Source organism: Bubalus bubalis, chromosome 17 (genome assembly GCF_019923935.1).
Source record: "Bubalus bubalis isolate 160015118507 breed Murrah chromosome 17, NDDB_SH_1, whole genome shotgun sequence".
Taxonomy (NCBI): Eukaryota; Metazoa; Chordata; class Mammalia; order Artiodactyla; family Bovidae; genus Bubalus; species Bubalus bubalis.
In genome coordinates this window covers 32762902-32779600 of record NC_059173.1, presented here as the reverse complement: position 1 = coordinate 32779600, position 16699 = coordinate 32762902, and the positions used below count along the sequence as shown (strand labels likewise).

The 16699-nt window shown below is 42.5% G+C and overlaps 1 protein-coding gene across 11 annotated transcripts in view; it reads right to left on the bottom strand.

The window, feature by feature from the left end:
- RAPGEF2 (Rap guanine nucleotide exchange factor 2) overlaps positions 1-16699 on the bottom strand; it is a 273080-nt gene that overhangs the window by 154128 nt on the left and 102253 nt on the right. For all 11 annotated transcript variants that reach the window (XM_045163133.1, XM_045163134.1, XM_045163135.1 and 8 more), the window contains exon 4: positions 9019-9102. In XM_045163133.1, coding sequence (XP_045019068.1) covers positions 9019-9102 — 84 coding nt within the window. The remainder of the gene's footprint in view (positions 1-9018; positions 9103-16699) is intronic.

Genomic DNA, 16699 nt, shown 5'->3' with positions numbered 1-16699 from the left:
TGAAGACCTTTTTTGTACAGTTCTTTTGTGTATTCTTGACACCTCTTCTTAATTGCCAACATCCACTGGATCATAGAAAAAGCAAGAGAGTTCCAGAAAAACATCTATTTCTGCTTTATTGACTATGCCAAAGCCTTTGACTGTGTAGATCAAAATCAACTGTGGAAAATTCTGAAAGAGATGGGAATACCAGACCACCTGACCTGCCTCTTGAGAAACCTATATGCAGGTCAGGAAGCAACAGTTAGAACAGGACATGGAGCAACAGACTGGTTCCAAATAGGAAAAGGAGTACCTCAAGGCTGTATATTGTCACCCTGCTTATTGAACTTCTATGCAGAGTACATCATGAGAAATGCTGGGCTGGAAGAAGCACAAGCTGGAATCAAGATTTCCAGGAGAAATATCAATAACCTCAGATATGCAGATGACACCGCCCTTAGGGCAGAAAGTGAAGAGGAACTAAAAAGCCTCTTAATGAAAGTGAAAGTGGAGAGTGAAAAAGTTGGCTTAAAGCTCAACATTCAGAAAACGAAGGATCATGGCATCTGGTCCCATCAGTTCATGGGAAATAGATGGGGAAACAGTGGAAACAGTGTCAGACTTTATCTTTTTTGGCTCCAAAATCACTGCAGATGGTGACTGCAGCCATGAAATTAAAAGATGCTTACTCCTTGGAAGGAAAGTTATGACCAACCTAGATGGCATATTCAAAAGCAGAGATATGACTTCGCCAACAAAGGTCCATCTAGTCAACTATGGTTTTTCCAGTAGTCATGCATGGATGTGAGAGTTGGACTGTGAAGAAAGCTGAGCCCCAAAGAATTGATGCTTTTGAACTGTGGTGTTGGAGAAGACTCTTGAGAGTCCCTTGGACTGCAAGGAGATCCAATCAGTCCATTCTAAAGGAGATCGGTCCTGGGTGTTCTTTGGAAGGAATGATGCTAAAGCTGAAACTCCAGTACCTTGGCCACCTCATGCGAAGGGTTGATTCATTGGAAAAGACTCTGATGCTGGGAGGGATTGGGGGCAGGAGGAGAAGGGGACGACAGAGGATGAGATGGCTGGATGGCATCACTGACTCGATGGACGTGAGTGTGAGTGAACTCTGGGAGTTGGTGATGGACATGGAGGCCTGGCGTGCTGCAATTCATGGGGTCACAAAGAGTCGGACATGACTGAGCGACTGAACTGAACTGATGGTCAACAGGTATGTCAATTTTTTCACTGCTGCTGGGCTGGATGTGGGGAAAATGTTTGTAGAAGATGGAGGGAAAACAGTCAAGTCCCAGAGGACCGGCTGACACTCATACACACACACACACACACACACACACGTACACTCATGTGTACACACACACACACACACACCTTTATGCCTATAGGTGTGTATTTTAATCCAATTATATCCAGTTATACATATGTTTATATGTACAGATCACATTAAAGCAAACAGAAGTACATTTCTATGACTCCCTGCCTAACCAACTATTTCATTAACTGGCCAAATACAGGTCCCAATCACCTTCTCCTGAAGGTGATAAAAGAGCATGATAATTGAGTACACAAACAATGCTTGAAATAAGCAGTTCTCATAACTTAATTAAAAGACGCTTGCTCCTTGGAAGGAAAGCTATGACAAACCTAGACAGCATATTAAAAAGCAGAGACATCACTTTGCCAACAAAGGTCCGGACAGTCAAAACTATGGTTTTTCCACTAGTCATGTACAGATGTGAGAGTTGGACCATAAAAGAAAGCTGAGTGCCAAAGAATTCAGGCTTTCGAATTGTGGTACTGCAGAAGACTCTTGAGAGTTCCTTGGACAGCAAGGAGATCAAATCAGTCAATCCTAAAGGAAATCAGTCCTGAATATTCATTGGAAGGACTGATGCTGAAGTTGAAGTGCCAATACTTTGGCCACCCGATGTGAAGAGTCAGCTCAAATGGAAAAGACCCTGATGCTGGCAAAAGAAGAAGTGGGCAGCAGAGGATGAGATGGTGAAATGGTATCACTGACTCAGTGGACATGAGTTTGAGCAACCACTGGGAGATAGTGGAGTGTTAGTTAGAATAGAATACACAACAGCAACAACATAACTTATTAGCCCTTCTAACTCTGTTGTTACCTACTCACTTTAGGTCACCTCAAATATCAAAGTCTTATGGTTTCTCTTGGAAGGGAGCAAAAAAGGGAGAAAGAAGGAAGGGATGATGTTTTCTTTTAAAGAAAAACAAGAAACTTCTAATAGTACTGGCTATAAAGAAAACTTTTGAGAAGCTTATGTATCACCTCATTTAATTCTGTTATACGTTACTGGTATCTCCACACGTGAGAAGGTATGTAAGATCAGTACATTATTTTTAAAACTCAATGTGGCAGTTTAAGATGATTCATGGTTTTCTTTTGTCTTGCTATTTTCCCATCCCTCCTTTCATAACCTTCTGGGCTTCATCTGTGCTGCCACTGTTGGGATGTTGCGAATGCTAGGGGTAAACCTCATCTGTGATGAACAATTTCCAGCACTCTGCCTCTCACTGCCCTTCACACCTTTCGGATACAGTTCATGCCCAGTAAAGGTGCCCTTCCATGACATAATTCACCAGGCACTTATTTTTAAAATGCCAGCCTCCATCTCCAATATGGCAACACATGACAAAACTAATCTGTGCCCTTTCTGGAATATGACGTTCTAATCCTATGCAGCCCTTTACGTGGAATAAGGAATATTTAACTGTACCTTAAGTCCCTACTGCACAGACACAGAATCATTCTTCCATTGTTTCACCCCCTTTCACTACTGAAAACAACCAGCGAGTTCTCAAAGCGATCAATTAACTTATCACATACACTGGCAAGCAGAAGGGAGGCCCGCAATTTTTAATCTCCAGAAGTCATTGTTTGTCATTGGAATCAAAACGAGCATAGTTATTTCAGCCTCTCAGAACTGATTAGTTAAATGTCTTGTTTCCCCACTTATCCTCATTAGAGCTGCCAGATCTAATTTAAAATGTGATTATTGAAAGCACCCTAGCATAATTTTAATTTTTACATTGTGGGTGTATCTGGTATCAATGGAAGGGAAGTGTTAACGGTATGTGGACACGGCCACCAAGGTGCAAACCAACGCTGTACTTCCTCCTTCAGCCCCTGCCAATGTCACCTGAGACCTAACCAACCAGCGGCCCTGGGCTGCCAGCCAAGGGATGCGGCTTGTAAACCGGGCTCCCATCACCGCCACTGTCACCAATGCCTGGCAACTCACTGCTCCATGCCTGGAGGTGCACTTCTATTCCAGAAAAAGGATCCTGTTCTCACGGCCCCGTTGGACCTACTGCCCAGGCTTGGACTCTCCTCCTTCACTCGTATTCCTGAGCTGTCACTCATGCTCTTTTCTGCATCCAGATCTCCTCTCCAACCACTGCCCAACAGTCTAAACCATTAACCCAATTCCAAATCCCCTCCCTTAGGGCTTCCCTAGTGGTCTAGTGGCTAAGAGGCCTAGCCCCCAATGCAGAGGGCCCAGGGTCCATCCCTGGTTGGGGAACTAGATCCCACATGCTGGAATTAAGACTAGGGCACAACCAAATAAATAACTTTTTTTTTTTTTTTTAAGATAAAATTCACTTCCTCAAGAGCCACACTTAACTACCATCTACATACATTAAAATACTCCTGTCTATGAGAGGATTTTGCCTTTGGTGTGGCCTTCGCTAAACTGATTCACACTATACCATTTAATGATCCTATACCATTTAATGCAGTTCTTTCACAATGCACATAGGACTGCCTCATCTCCCCAGGCAGGTATTCAACTGCCTGCCCGCAGGGTGGAGACCACCGTGCTTCCGTGTAGATGCCAGAACGCAGAGACCAAATGGTAGGGCTTAAGGCAAGTTTCACTAACATTGGAAATAACACAGAAATAGGCCTCAAAATTGGAACTCTACCAAACCCACTTCAGAATAAGAGAGAAAAACCCACAAATATGAAAAGCGTCAGTAAACCAATCCCAAATTTTGATGGCATTTCAATGTTTAGCCATTCCCACCAACAGTGCTTTCCAGTTACTGATCTGACTTCTTATGCCACGTGCAGAGCGCAGGCTGCTTCACCTACCACATCTGCCGCCAACCAAAATCTGGTCCCCAGACCCTAAGACCCATGCGTGAGAAGCCTTCGCCCTTCTGTGTAGCCTCTGTCCCCAACCTTTTTGGCGCCCAGCTTTCATTATGAACTTTCCCTTGTCATCACTCAAGTTCCAAGGCTCACAGCTAGTCTGGGCTTATCTTTTCCTTCAGCCTGACATCTGGTTCTTGGTTGATACAGAAGGGGAGAGACTGCTGACTGACTGCTCTAAATATTAAAAATAGAGACAGTTTTTAACTGTCAGAGCAATAAAAATATTATTTGTTTACGATTAAATATGGTATGTAGGATCATTTCTATGGAAAGGCCCTTCCTTGGAGGCCTTTATGATTAAATTTACTCAAAAAATCAGATCCAGTGTTTAATCTGGCTGCATGAGGTTTTAGCTGCAGCATGTGGGATCTAGTTCCCTGACCAGGGATTGAACCCAGGCCCCCTGCCTTGGGAGCATGCAGTCTTAACCACAGTACCACCAGAGAAGTCCCTAGATTCAATATTTTAGTAGGAGTGTTTTTTATTTTCTTTTTGCCCCAAGATTATGACTGACATAAATTCAAGAAGAATCTGTATAACAGGAAAGCTTCATGTCTGTAACATCTAGTGTACTGTTTTCTTTTGTTTTTTACTTTTTTTTTTTACAAATAGGTGTAAAAATGATTTTTATATTAGTAGAAAAAGAGTCCAATCCTATGAGTTAACACAAAACCTAGGTAAGGGAATTCCCTGGTGGTTCAACAGTTGGGACTTCAAGCTCTCAACGCCAAGTGCCAGCATTCAACTCCTGGTCAGGGAGCTAAGATCCTAAGATCCCACAAGCTGTGTAGTGTGGTCAAACCAACAAAAACCTAGGTAAACTATGTCCTTCTCTAGAAACAATCCAAATCACGTTGAAAGTTTAGAAACAGTCTGGGCCTGTCTTTAATACCAAAAATTATCAGTCTTTCAAAGAAGTTAGCAACTGAAAAATAATATTAACCCAAGTTACTTTTCTATGACTTTACTATAAATAGGCTTTGGTATTTGCAAAGTGGGGCAGTTTTAGAAGTAAGAAAATTTAAGAATATAGCAAGTCCTATTACAGTTCCTTAAATACATGGATTTGGAGCACATTAGGGCAATAAACATTATTAATATTGTCCTGCCCATTATGTACAAAAAACCAAATGTTCCTTTAAAAACTATTTTTACAACTGCACCTTCAGCTGAGGTAACTTTCATTCACTGCTTACCAGCCCCACTGTAGCTACAAATGATGCCTCTGAAAACCTTAGGGGGAAAAACGCCTTCCTCAAGACACCTCACTACCCTTTGCCTGTCACTGTCTAAATATACCAATCCAGCTACAACGATGGCAGATGTAAACAGCAGGGCAAAGCCTGGACCACTTAGTGACCACAGCTGCTCTGCTTTTGGCTTGGAAAAATACACACAGTCTATACCATTTCCATGTTCATCTATGGCAAGTGTCCACTCTGGCCTTTTCCTAAATGAGAGTGAGAACAATCCCTGCTGTACTCCTGCCTTACTTTGCTCACCCTCCTTCTGATCATACAAAGACACTAAATTTATTTTAAATAAAAGAAAAACAACGATATGTTGTACATTGCTTCGAGAACCCAAATTGTACTCCAAATAAGAGTTTAGCTTTATATGTAACATTACTAAGTGACATGACAGCCACTGTGCAAATATCCATGTTTCAAAACTTGGTAAATATCTAATAGGTTTACAACGAAACTCAAAAAACAACATCTCATTACTGACATGGCTTACAGTGCGGCAGAGTGGGCATGTTGTCACTGACAGCCACAAAGGAATTCATGAGCTCCACAAATGTTAAACATCTCAAGGAACAATACTCATGCTTGAACAACCAAAATAAAGAACAATCCTCATCTGTCTAAAAAGAAAACAAAAATAAAAAATAAACACATAAAATGCTGGCCTAAATGTCAACTGAGGAATCCAATAAAGCTCATGAAATCTGGAAGCCAAACGGCAGATTTTCTTCATGGACACCACCCTACCCACTGGGCAGTATCAACGCAATTTCAGGAGAATTAGTTAAAAATAAGACAATGTTGTTCAAAGTGTTTTGATACAGAACTAGCTGTTTAAGGTGAATCACTTTCAAAATGAGTTGAAAAAAAAAAAAAAAATGAGTTGAAACTTTCAAGAGAATGGTCAGGTTACTGATAACCAATTTCCAGGCTAATGTGAGAAAAACATGGTAAACAGAGAGACGTTTTATAAAACCAGACTGCTCCTAACACCTAGTCCATAGGATGCTCTGGCCAAACCTCAGTGTTTGCTGGACAGGGACACGCCTATGACTCACTGTCAACCTTTAAGGCAGGACCAGCGGAGGGCCCTTCAGGACTGTTCCTAAGGCAACATCCCCAGAGGAAACAAACAAGTTGGACGCAGCAAAGGTCACCAGGTGCAACATGAAGAAATAACCTATAAATAGCTCTGGCTTGTCACTCAGTTGGAAACACCGTCCCTCCTCATCCCATTACAGCCCTGACTCGCCAGCATCTGACAGCCAAAGAGTAACTTGTGTCATCTTTGAAAATAATTAGAAATGGGAGCCAATGTGTTCATGGAATAGGTCTGAACTGCAAGTCCTCTTTCTTGTAGAACAGCAGTTTTCAGAACATTCGGTTCCCTTTCCACAAGTTACAACAAGCTGTCACTTGAAGCTGACGATGGCTGGCAATCAAGAAAGACAGCCATGGGGTTCCTCTGCCATGCTGAGAACTCAGTCTATAGATTTCAATCATAAAACAGACCTGGTATCACAATGATGAAGTTGCTAACCTCGGTTCTCTCTAAGATGCATAAACTTCAAAGCACATTCATTATAGCATTATTTATAATAAAAGGTATCAAAAACTTACCCTTTACAATTATTAACCAAATTGTGGAAAGTTCAAATAACTGAACATTAAACAGACATCAAAATGCGTAATGAGTAAGCCTTTATAAGGAGTTTCTGACGACATGAGCCAAGCACATACATATTCTTTAACTGAAATTAGCAAGACATTAAATTGTTTATTAAGTATGTTCTTAAGTATGTAGAACACACACATGTAAGGCTAAGTGGGAAAAGACTAGAATATTAAAGGATCACTATCTTGGATGAGACTTCAGGTAATATTTTCCTTCTCTTTGATCATTTATATGGTAATTACCATTTTTTTTTACATTAAAATTACATTTAATTTTTAACATATAACAATGCTTAAATATTTTTTGCCTCTACTCACTTCCAAGTTCAGATATAGAGTCAGAGCCCCCAGAAAGGGAGCAGATAGTAGGTCATATGTTTGAAGCAAAGAGAAGAGTGTTCTAGTCAATTCTCTATCTCTTTGGGAAACAGAATCCCAGGGATGACAGGGCTCTCTCACAGGGTCACACCAGGCCTCCCGGGCAGAATTCCAGGATGGACGACCACCCACCAGCCTACACTGCCATTTAAATCAGTTATGAAATGCAGGTAACAACCACACCTACCTCAAGGGACAGTTATGAAGTTAAATGATTTATATATAAAGCTTTCCAAATGACGCCTGGCAAAGAAAGCAGTACTGACAAAGCCTGGTTCTCGCATCTCTGCAGTACCACTAGAACTATGTCTTCTGTTACGGTCAAGGCCCCATCAGCACCCTCAACGTCCCACAACTGGGATCGGTTATACTGTGAGAACACAGGCAACAGTGCTTCCTTCCCTCATGGGCCATTCTCCCAGGAGAGTAACGCTGGCCACCAAGAGGGCGGGGAGGCTGGAGGCTGGGGGATGCTCCCTTTGGAGGCGGTGCCTCTGGCCCTCCTTTCTGCCACCCCGACACATCCCCACACCTCTGTACCTCCCCCAGCCAATAAAAACTTCCTCTCCCTATCCTGCACACTCTTTCTTAGAAAAATGTGTAAAATACCTTCTTCACATGCCCCTCATCCATTCAGAATGATTTATCAAGAACATATCATAGTATGTTTATAAGAGAGTTAGGTTATAGAAGGTGGAGCTTGGAGGGGCACCGATTGCTACCCTTTAATAAATTTAAATAAAGTATGTGTTCAGTCATTTTAAATAAAGATAGTTAAGATTTTAAAATCTTTAGACAAAATTAAAATATTTAATTGTAAAAAATATACAATCGAGCGGAAAAAAACAACGCCTGAAACTCAGTGGTCCCAGGAGGCCTCAGGAACCCACCCACAGGCAATTGCATTTGTGGCTGGGGAGTCCTGACCCTCTCTGGCTACAGCTGATTGGAACCAGGTAACAGCTGTCCCCAGCCCACCCCCGAGATTGTGGCCCGAAGATATGAAGAAAAGACACAAATCAAATGATACATCAAATGGTACGGATGTCAGTGACACAGGTCACAAATCAACAGTCAGCACCTGGGAGCCAAAGTCACAGCGAGAGCCTGGGAGAGGGGAAGGGTCCCAGAGATGAGACCACAGGGGCCTGGGGGCAGCCCCAGCCAGCTGGGTTTCTTGTCCTGCGTGGGCCCATGGAACCCCCTCGGCCTCTCGTTAGATGTGCAGGAGATTCCCTGTTACAGAGGCAGTCTTCAGTCCCTCTGAACAAACATGACCTCAACTAGCCTGCCAGGTTCACGGAGCATATCACAGATGTGTTCTTCACCCTTGCCCTTCGTTACAGAGGTTGGAACAGTGTGTACAACACAGGAGAGTCCTTTCTTAAGATTTACATACCAGCACCCCAAGGTACTGCCCTACTTTGTGTCAGTAGGATAGGACATTAAAGCAGAGAGGAATTCTGCAAAAACACTCATTCTGCAAAAGGATTTCAAGCTCTATGGATCATCTACTCCAGAACGTCTATATAATACCTGCTTCGTGGAAGAAACATGGATTCCTTGATGAACACGGAACCGGAGAGAAGGATGTACCAGCAGGTCCCAATATCATCAGGACTGAAAAGAGAAGACAATAGCATCAGATGACTATCTCCAACAAATAGAAATAAAAATAAAAACACACAAAGCACACTGCACCCATGTTAATCTCAGAATCCTAAAGAACAATGAAATATCATAAAACATGTACTGAAAATACCAGTCTTCAACCACTGGAATAATTTTTTAAAATGATTTTTCACAGCCAAATAACCTAAAGATATCTACCAGTATATTTAAACCTACAGCATGTGCCATTTTCATTCCAAGTTTTATTTTTTAGTGTAATTTTTTGAGCTGAAAATATTTTATTTTGTTTCATAAAAAGAAAAATACAGAAGTAAAGAGTAGAACTGAGTTTTCCCAGCCATCTCCCCCGTCTACCAAGCCCCCACATTTCTCTACCACAGTTGTGGGTATCATTTAGAACTTCCTTATGCACACAAGGATGGACAAACACTCATTCCCTCCACCCTCTTTTCTTTATACAGAAAAAAGGGCATATGCTATGGTGTTCCTTCCTATGTGCTGACGCCGAGTCTTTTCATCAGAAGACAGCTCTCTTATTAGACGTGGCTTATCTGACTTAAGCAAGTCCCTACGTGTGTGCTAAGTTGCTTCATTCTCGTCTCACTCTGTGATCTCATGGACTGTAGTCCACCAGGCTCCTCTGTCCCTGGGATTCTCCAGGCAAGAATACTGGAGTGGGTTGCCCATACCCTCCTCCAGGGCATCTTCCTGACCCAGGGATCAAACCCAAGTCTCCTGTATCTCCTGCACTGCAGGGGGATTCCTTATTTATGAGCCACCAGGGAGCCATGCAAGCCCCTACTGGCCATCATTTCAGTGGTTTCTAATGTAGGCAATCATTGAAAAATAAAATGAAAACTGTAATGAATGATCTTGTACCTACAGGAGTAAATGTGATTAGTAACTAGATGTGCAGCTGCTGAGTCAAAGGGCACAGACAGTATAACTCTGATAAATATAGGGTGGTTATTGAGTAACTCCGGAGAAGGCAGTGGCAACCCATTCCAGTGCTCTTGCCTGGAAAATCCCATGGGCGGAGAAGCCTGGTAGGCTGCAGTCCATAGGGTCGTGAAGAGCAGGACACGACTGAGCGACTTCACTTTCACTTTTCACTCTCATGCATTGGAGAAGGAAATGGCAACCCACTCCAGTGTTCTTGCCTGGAGAATCCCAGGGACAGGGGAGCGTGGTGGGCAGCCATCTATGGGGTCGCACAGAGTCGGACGCGACTGAAGTGACAGCAGCAGCAGCACTGAGTAACTCAGGAGCCCACCGCCTCCCTAAGGCCATGCTAGTCGCGTCTATTTATGTAATAAATATTTAACAAATTTTCAATGAGGGCTGTTCTAGGTGCCTAGGGGACTTCAGGAAACAACAGCAACAAAGATCCCTGTCCTCCTGGGGCTTATATTCTGGTTGGACAATACACACAAAAATAAATACACTTAACTTCTCTGGCTATTCAGTGCTTAAGAGTCCGTGCTTCCAAGGCAGGGGGTGCGGGTTTGATCCCTGGTCAGGGAACTATTAATAAGAACCCACATACCACGTGGCATGGCCAAAAAGCTAAAAAATAAATAAAAGAAGAAATAAACAATAAATATAATAAATTAGTAAATTATAAATCCATGCTCTGGGGAATAAGTTAGTGTAGGGCAAGGAAAATAGGAGTGGGTTGTGATAATTTTAAATGCTCAAGGAGCAGAGCACAATGGTCTCATTGAAAAGAGCACATCTGAGCAAAGGGGATGAGGGGCCAGTAGCTCCCAGATGGTGAGGCTTGTCAGCCAAGGGCATGGAGGTTGTGTAGAGGCCTCGCGCCGGGCAGCCTGGCAGGGCGGAGGGGGTGCAGAGAGGCGAGGGGTGAGGGCATTCCATCCCTGAACCTGGTTGTTTATCACACTTTGGGGGTTTTGCCAATCTGCTCAACAAAAACTGTATCTCAGTTCACTTTTACTTTTCCTCTCATTATTGTAAAAGCACCTTTCTTCTTATGTTCACGAGCCCTACGCATTCCTTCTGTGAAATCATAACTTTTAGCCATTGCTCTACAAGCCGTGGGACTTTTTCTTATCTGGAAGCACTTTATTAAAGCTATCAGTTTGAAGACATGAGCTGTGACAACCTTCTCCCCAGGTTGCTGCTTCAGCTTTGACTTGGTTTAGTGTGCTTTTTACCATGTGCTGAGTTCTTTGTATTTTAAAGAGCCAAGTTTATCAAATTTATTTGTCAGGATAGAGCTCAGCTTACTATGAAAACAGAAAGCCAAACACAGCAGTGGCTGAAGCGCAGAGAAAGTTCATTTCTTTCACATGTACAGTAACAAGCGGTGTTGGAACCAGGCTCTTCCTGCTGTGTGGCTCGGTCACCCCAGCCCGTGGCCCCCCATCTCAGACTCTAAGGGGCCGCTCCAAAGCTCTGCACCATGTGCACATTCTAACCACTGGAAGGAGGTACGCACCCACCCATCTTTCCTGGGAGGACGGCATGGAACCTGCATCCTGGCAAACTACACTTGAGACAGTCTGCAGCAACCTCTGCCAAATCTTTTTCTATTTTGGCAAACAGATTCCGAAAGTTTTTAAAGGATACCAAGACCTCCCAGGTGGCTCTACTGGTAAAGAACCTGCCTGCCAATGCAGGAGACATAAGACTGCCAGTTCGATCCCTGGGTCAGGAAGATCCCCTGGAGAAGGGAATGGCAACCCACTCCAGTATTCTTGCTTGGGGACTCCCAAGGACAAAGGAGCCTAAATGGCTACAGTCCATGGGGTTGCAAAAGAGTCAGACGTGAATGAAGCAACTTAGCATACAGGCAGGCACACAAGTGTTATTTACAACTCTGAATAAGCTATTTAAAACACTAATTAACATCACCTAATCGTTTTCATTGCGATCTGCTTCTAACTCAAATCAACAATTCACTGTTTCCCCCTAAGTCCATACTCTGTTTTACAACTGCTCAGTCCTCAATACCAAAGCCTCAAGAAAACATGAAGGAAAATTACTATCAAGTTTAGTTACAAAGAAACAATCAAAGTAAAATGATTTCACAAATGAAAATGTAAAGTACTTCAAAAAATAATTTATACCTTTTTCTCTCCAGTCTTTAGTCATGAGCTTTTGCAATTAACACCGACTCACCTAATTTGGGGGGATGGCAGGGCAAATGTACTTCTCTTCCTACATGGTGACAATATATATTATTAATTTATGATTTCTGTCAAGTAAAACTCTGTTCTGCCAAATGCAAGAATGGTTTAAATTTTTTAACAAGTAATAAATCACTGAAACAAAAAGAAGAAAAAGAATTATCTTGTAAACTTTTCTGCTCTTGCACTTACAAGCTCCCCCACCAAAAGACTGGTCGACAGAAATGAGATCTAGAAAAGTAGGAAACTGAGGCTGATCACCACTGACTAACTAGGCACGTGACGCAGTAAACACAAATAATGAACTATTATCAAGGGAAGAAGCACGATAAATGTCACCATGGTCCAGATGAACCATGACACAGACAATATAACAAACATTCCCTAGCTTTTTAGTTATTCCATATAGGTCCATTTAGAAGGTAAAATTACTCTGGACAAAACGAACACAAGGTTTGTAAACTCAGCTTTCCTGGTGCTGATCAGAAAACACACATGAAGAAGCAACCCACGTCCAAAATGGACAAAACACTGTGACAGTAAACACTCTGGTCCCCTGAACACCCACCGATTATCCTACGAATAGGGCTGATGCTTCATACCAGGAAAGCCGCGCAGAGATTTAAAACGTGAAGATAAGAAACCGGTCCTCCAGACCTCTCCCACTTACTGTAATGTCATTTGCCTGATGGATGAGCTGCTTCTCTCCCTTTTCCAAAAAATTCAAATCTTAACTCACAAGAGCTGTGTTTGTTGCAGGAGGTATTTGCAGAGAATGACCATTGCCAACACTTGACTGGATTTGGTGGGCACGTACTACTTGCCACGCCAAATATGACAGTCAAAATGCCTTGGTTTTTAAAAAATTTTTTAAAGTATATCAATCAGAGTATATTGATTTACAATAGCTTGTTGGTTTCAGGTGTAAAACAAAGTGTATCTGTTTTAATATCTACATTTGTGAAAGTGAAAGTTGCTCGGTCGTGTCCGACTCTTTGCGACCCCATGGGCTACACAGTCCATGGAATTCTCCAGGCCAGAATACTGAAGTGGGTAGCCTTCCCCTTCTCCAGAGGATCTTCCCAACCCAGGAATCAAACCAGGATCTCCTTCATTGCAGGCAGATTCTTTACCAACTAAGCGACGTGTGTGTGTGTTTAAAACATAAAGTTATCTGTTTTATACACAGTAGTATGTATATCTCAATACCAATCTCCCAATATATCCCTCCCCTCCATTACTCTCTGGTAACCATAGCTTATTTTTCTACATCTGTAACTCTATTTCTGTTTTGAAGATAAATTCATTTGTACCATTTTTTGTAACATTTGTGGGTACCAGTGGCAAAAACTTTTATTTTGAAGTCCTTACTCTTTTTAAAAAAAAAAAAAAAAAAAAAAACTTGTTTTATATTGGAGTATGGCTGATGGCATTAGCTTGGCTCACTGGTAAAGAATCTGCCTGCCAATGTAGGAGACACAGGTTAGATCCCTGGGTCAGGGTGATCACCCGGAGAAGGAAATGGCAACCCACTCTAGTATTCTTGCCTGCAAAATCCCATGGACAGAGGAACCTGGCGGGCTACAGTCCATGGGATTGTAAAGAGTCGGACATGACTAAGTACTGAGCACACAAATAGCCTATTAACAGTGTTGTGATAGCTTTAAGTGGACACCAAAGAGACTCAGCCACACACACACACACACACACACACACACACACACACACACACACACGTATAACCATCCTCCCCCAAACTCTCCTCCCATCCAGGCTGCCACATGACAGTGAGCAGAGTTCCGTGTGCTATACAGTAGGTCCTTGTTGGTTATCCATTTTAAATACAGCAGTGTTGTATCCTTTTTTAGATTCTACATTTAAGTGATATCATATATTTCTCATTCTCTTAGTTCACGCAATATGACGATCTCTAGGCTCATTCATGTTGCTGATAATGTCTTTATTATTGAGTTGTCTTTTTTAAAGATTCGTATCTTATCAGTCAGTTCAGACGCTCAGTCCTGTCCGACTCTTTGCGACCCCATGGACTGCAGCACGCCAGGCCTCCCTGTCCATCACCAATTCCCAAAGTTTACTCAAACTCATGTCCATTGAGTCGGTGATGCCATCCAACCATCTCATCCTCTGTTGTCCCCTTCTCTCCCCGGCCTCAATCCTTCCCAGTGTCAGGCTCTTTTCAAATGAGTCAGTTCTTCACATCAGGTGGCCAAAGTATCAGAATTTCAGCTTCAGCATCACTCCTTCCAATGAATATTCAGGACTGATTAATTTTAGGATGGACTGGTTGGATCTCCTCGAAGTCCAAGGGACTGTCAAAAGTCTTCTCCAACACCACAGTTTAAAAGCATCAATTCTTTGGCGCTCAGCTTTCTTTATAGTCCAACTCTCACATCCATACATGACTACTAGAAAAATCATACCCTTGACTAGACAGACCTTTGTTGGCAAAGTAATGTCTCTGCTTTTGAATATGCTGTCTGGGTTGCTCATAACATTCCTTCCAAGGAGTAAGTGTCTTTTAATTTAATAGCTGCAGTCACCATCTGCAGTGATTTTGGAGCCCAGAAAAATAAAGTCTGACACTGTTTCCACTGTTTCCCCATCTAATTCCCATGAAGTGATGGGACCAGATGCCATGACCTTAGTTTTCTGAACGTTGAGCTTTAAGCCAACTTTTCCACTCTCTTCTTTCACTTTCAACAAGAGGCTCTTTAGTTCTTCTTCGCTTTCTGCCATAAGGGTGGCGTCATCTGCATCAGTTCAGTCGCTCAGTTGTGTCTGACTCTTTGTAACCCCATGAATTGCAGCACGCTAGGCCTCCCTGTCCATCACCAACTCCCGGAGTTCACCCAAAAGTATGTCCATTGAGTTGATGATGCCATCCAACCATCTCATCCTCTGTCGTCCCCTTCTCCTCCTGCCCTCAATCTTTCCCAGCATCAGGGTCTTTTCAAATGAGTCAGCTCTTTGCATCCGCTGGCCAAAGTACTGGAGTTTCAGCTTCAACGTCAGTCCTTCCAATGAACACCCAAGACTGATCTCCTTTAGGATGGACTGGTTGGATCTCCTTGCAGTCCAAGGGACTCTCAAGAGTCTTCTCCAACACCACAGTTCAAAAGCATCAATTCTTCGGCACTCAGTTGCGTATCTGAGGTTATTGATATTTCTCCCAGCAATCTTGATTCCAGCTTGTGCTTTTCTCATGACAGCATTTCTCATGACGTACTCCGCATAGAAGTTAAAAAAAGCAGGGTGACAATTTACAGCCTTGACATACTCCTTTCCCGATTTGGAACCAGTCTGTTGTTCCATGTCCAGTTCTAACTGTTGCTTCCTGACTTGCATACAGATTTTTCAGGAGGCAGGTCAAGAGGTCTGGTATTCCCATCTCTTTCAGAATTTTCCACAATTTGTGGTGATCCACACAGTCAAAGGCTTTGGCATAGTCAATAAAGCAGTAGAAGATGTTTTTCTGGAACTCTCTTGCTTCTTTGATGATCCAACGGATGTTGGCAATTTGACCTCTGGTTCCTCTGCCTTTTCTAAAACCAACTTGAACATCTGGAAGCTCACAGTTCAGGTATTCTTGAAGACTGGTTTGTAGAATTTTGAGCATTACTTTACTAGCATGTGAGATGAGTGCAATTGTGCGGTAGTTTGAGCATTCTTTGGCATTGCCTTTCTTTAGGATTGGAATGAAAACTGACCTTTTCCAGTCCTGTGACCACTGCTGAGTCTTCCAAATTTGATGGCATATTGAGTGCAGCATTTCACAGCATCATCTTTTAGGATCTGAAACAGCTCAACTGGAATTCCATCACCTCCACTAGCTTTGTTCGTAGTGATGCTTTCTAAGGCCCACTTAACTTCGCATTCCACGATGTCCGGCTCTAGGTGAGTGATCACACCATCGTGATTATCTGGGTCGTGAAGATCTTTTTTGTATAGTTCTTCTGTGTATTCTTGCCACCTCTTTTTAATATCTTCTGCTTCTGTTAGGTCCATACCATTTCTGTCTTTTATTGAGCCCATTTTTGCATGAAATGTTCCCTTGATATTCTCTAGTCTTTCCCATTCTATTGTTTTCTTCTATTTATCTGCACCGATCACTGAGGAAGGCTTTCTTACAAAAAGAGAATAGAACGAAGAATACAAAAACAATGAGTCGCTTAAGTTTCTCATACTGAGATGCCACCAATAAAATCTGTTTTACTCAACTGGCCAGAAAAGTCTCCTGAGTTCGTTAGAAACCACTGTGCTACCCTGCCCTCTCCTGCATTTATAATAATTATGTATCAGGCAGGCAGTGTTTCAGTGTAGACATAACCCATTTTTCTTCAACATCTGCAACCACGCCCCTTCCCACAGGGCACCTGTCACCACGAATTCTATATTGCCAAGTAATGACTACT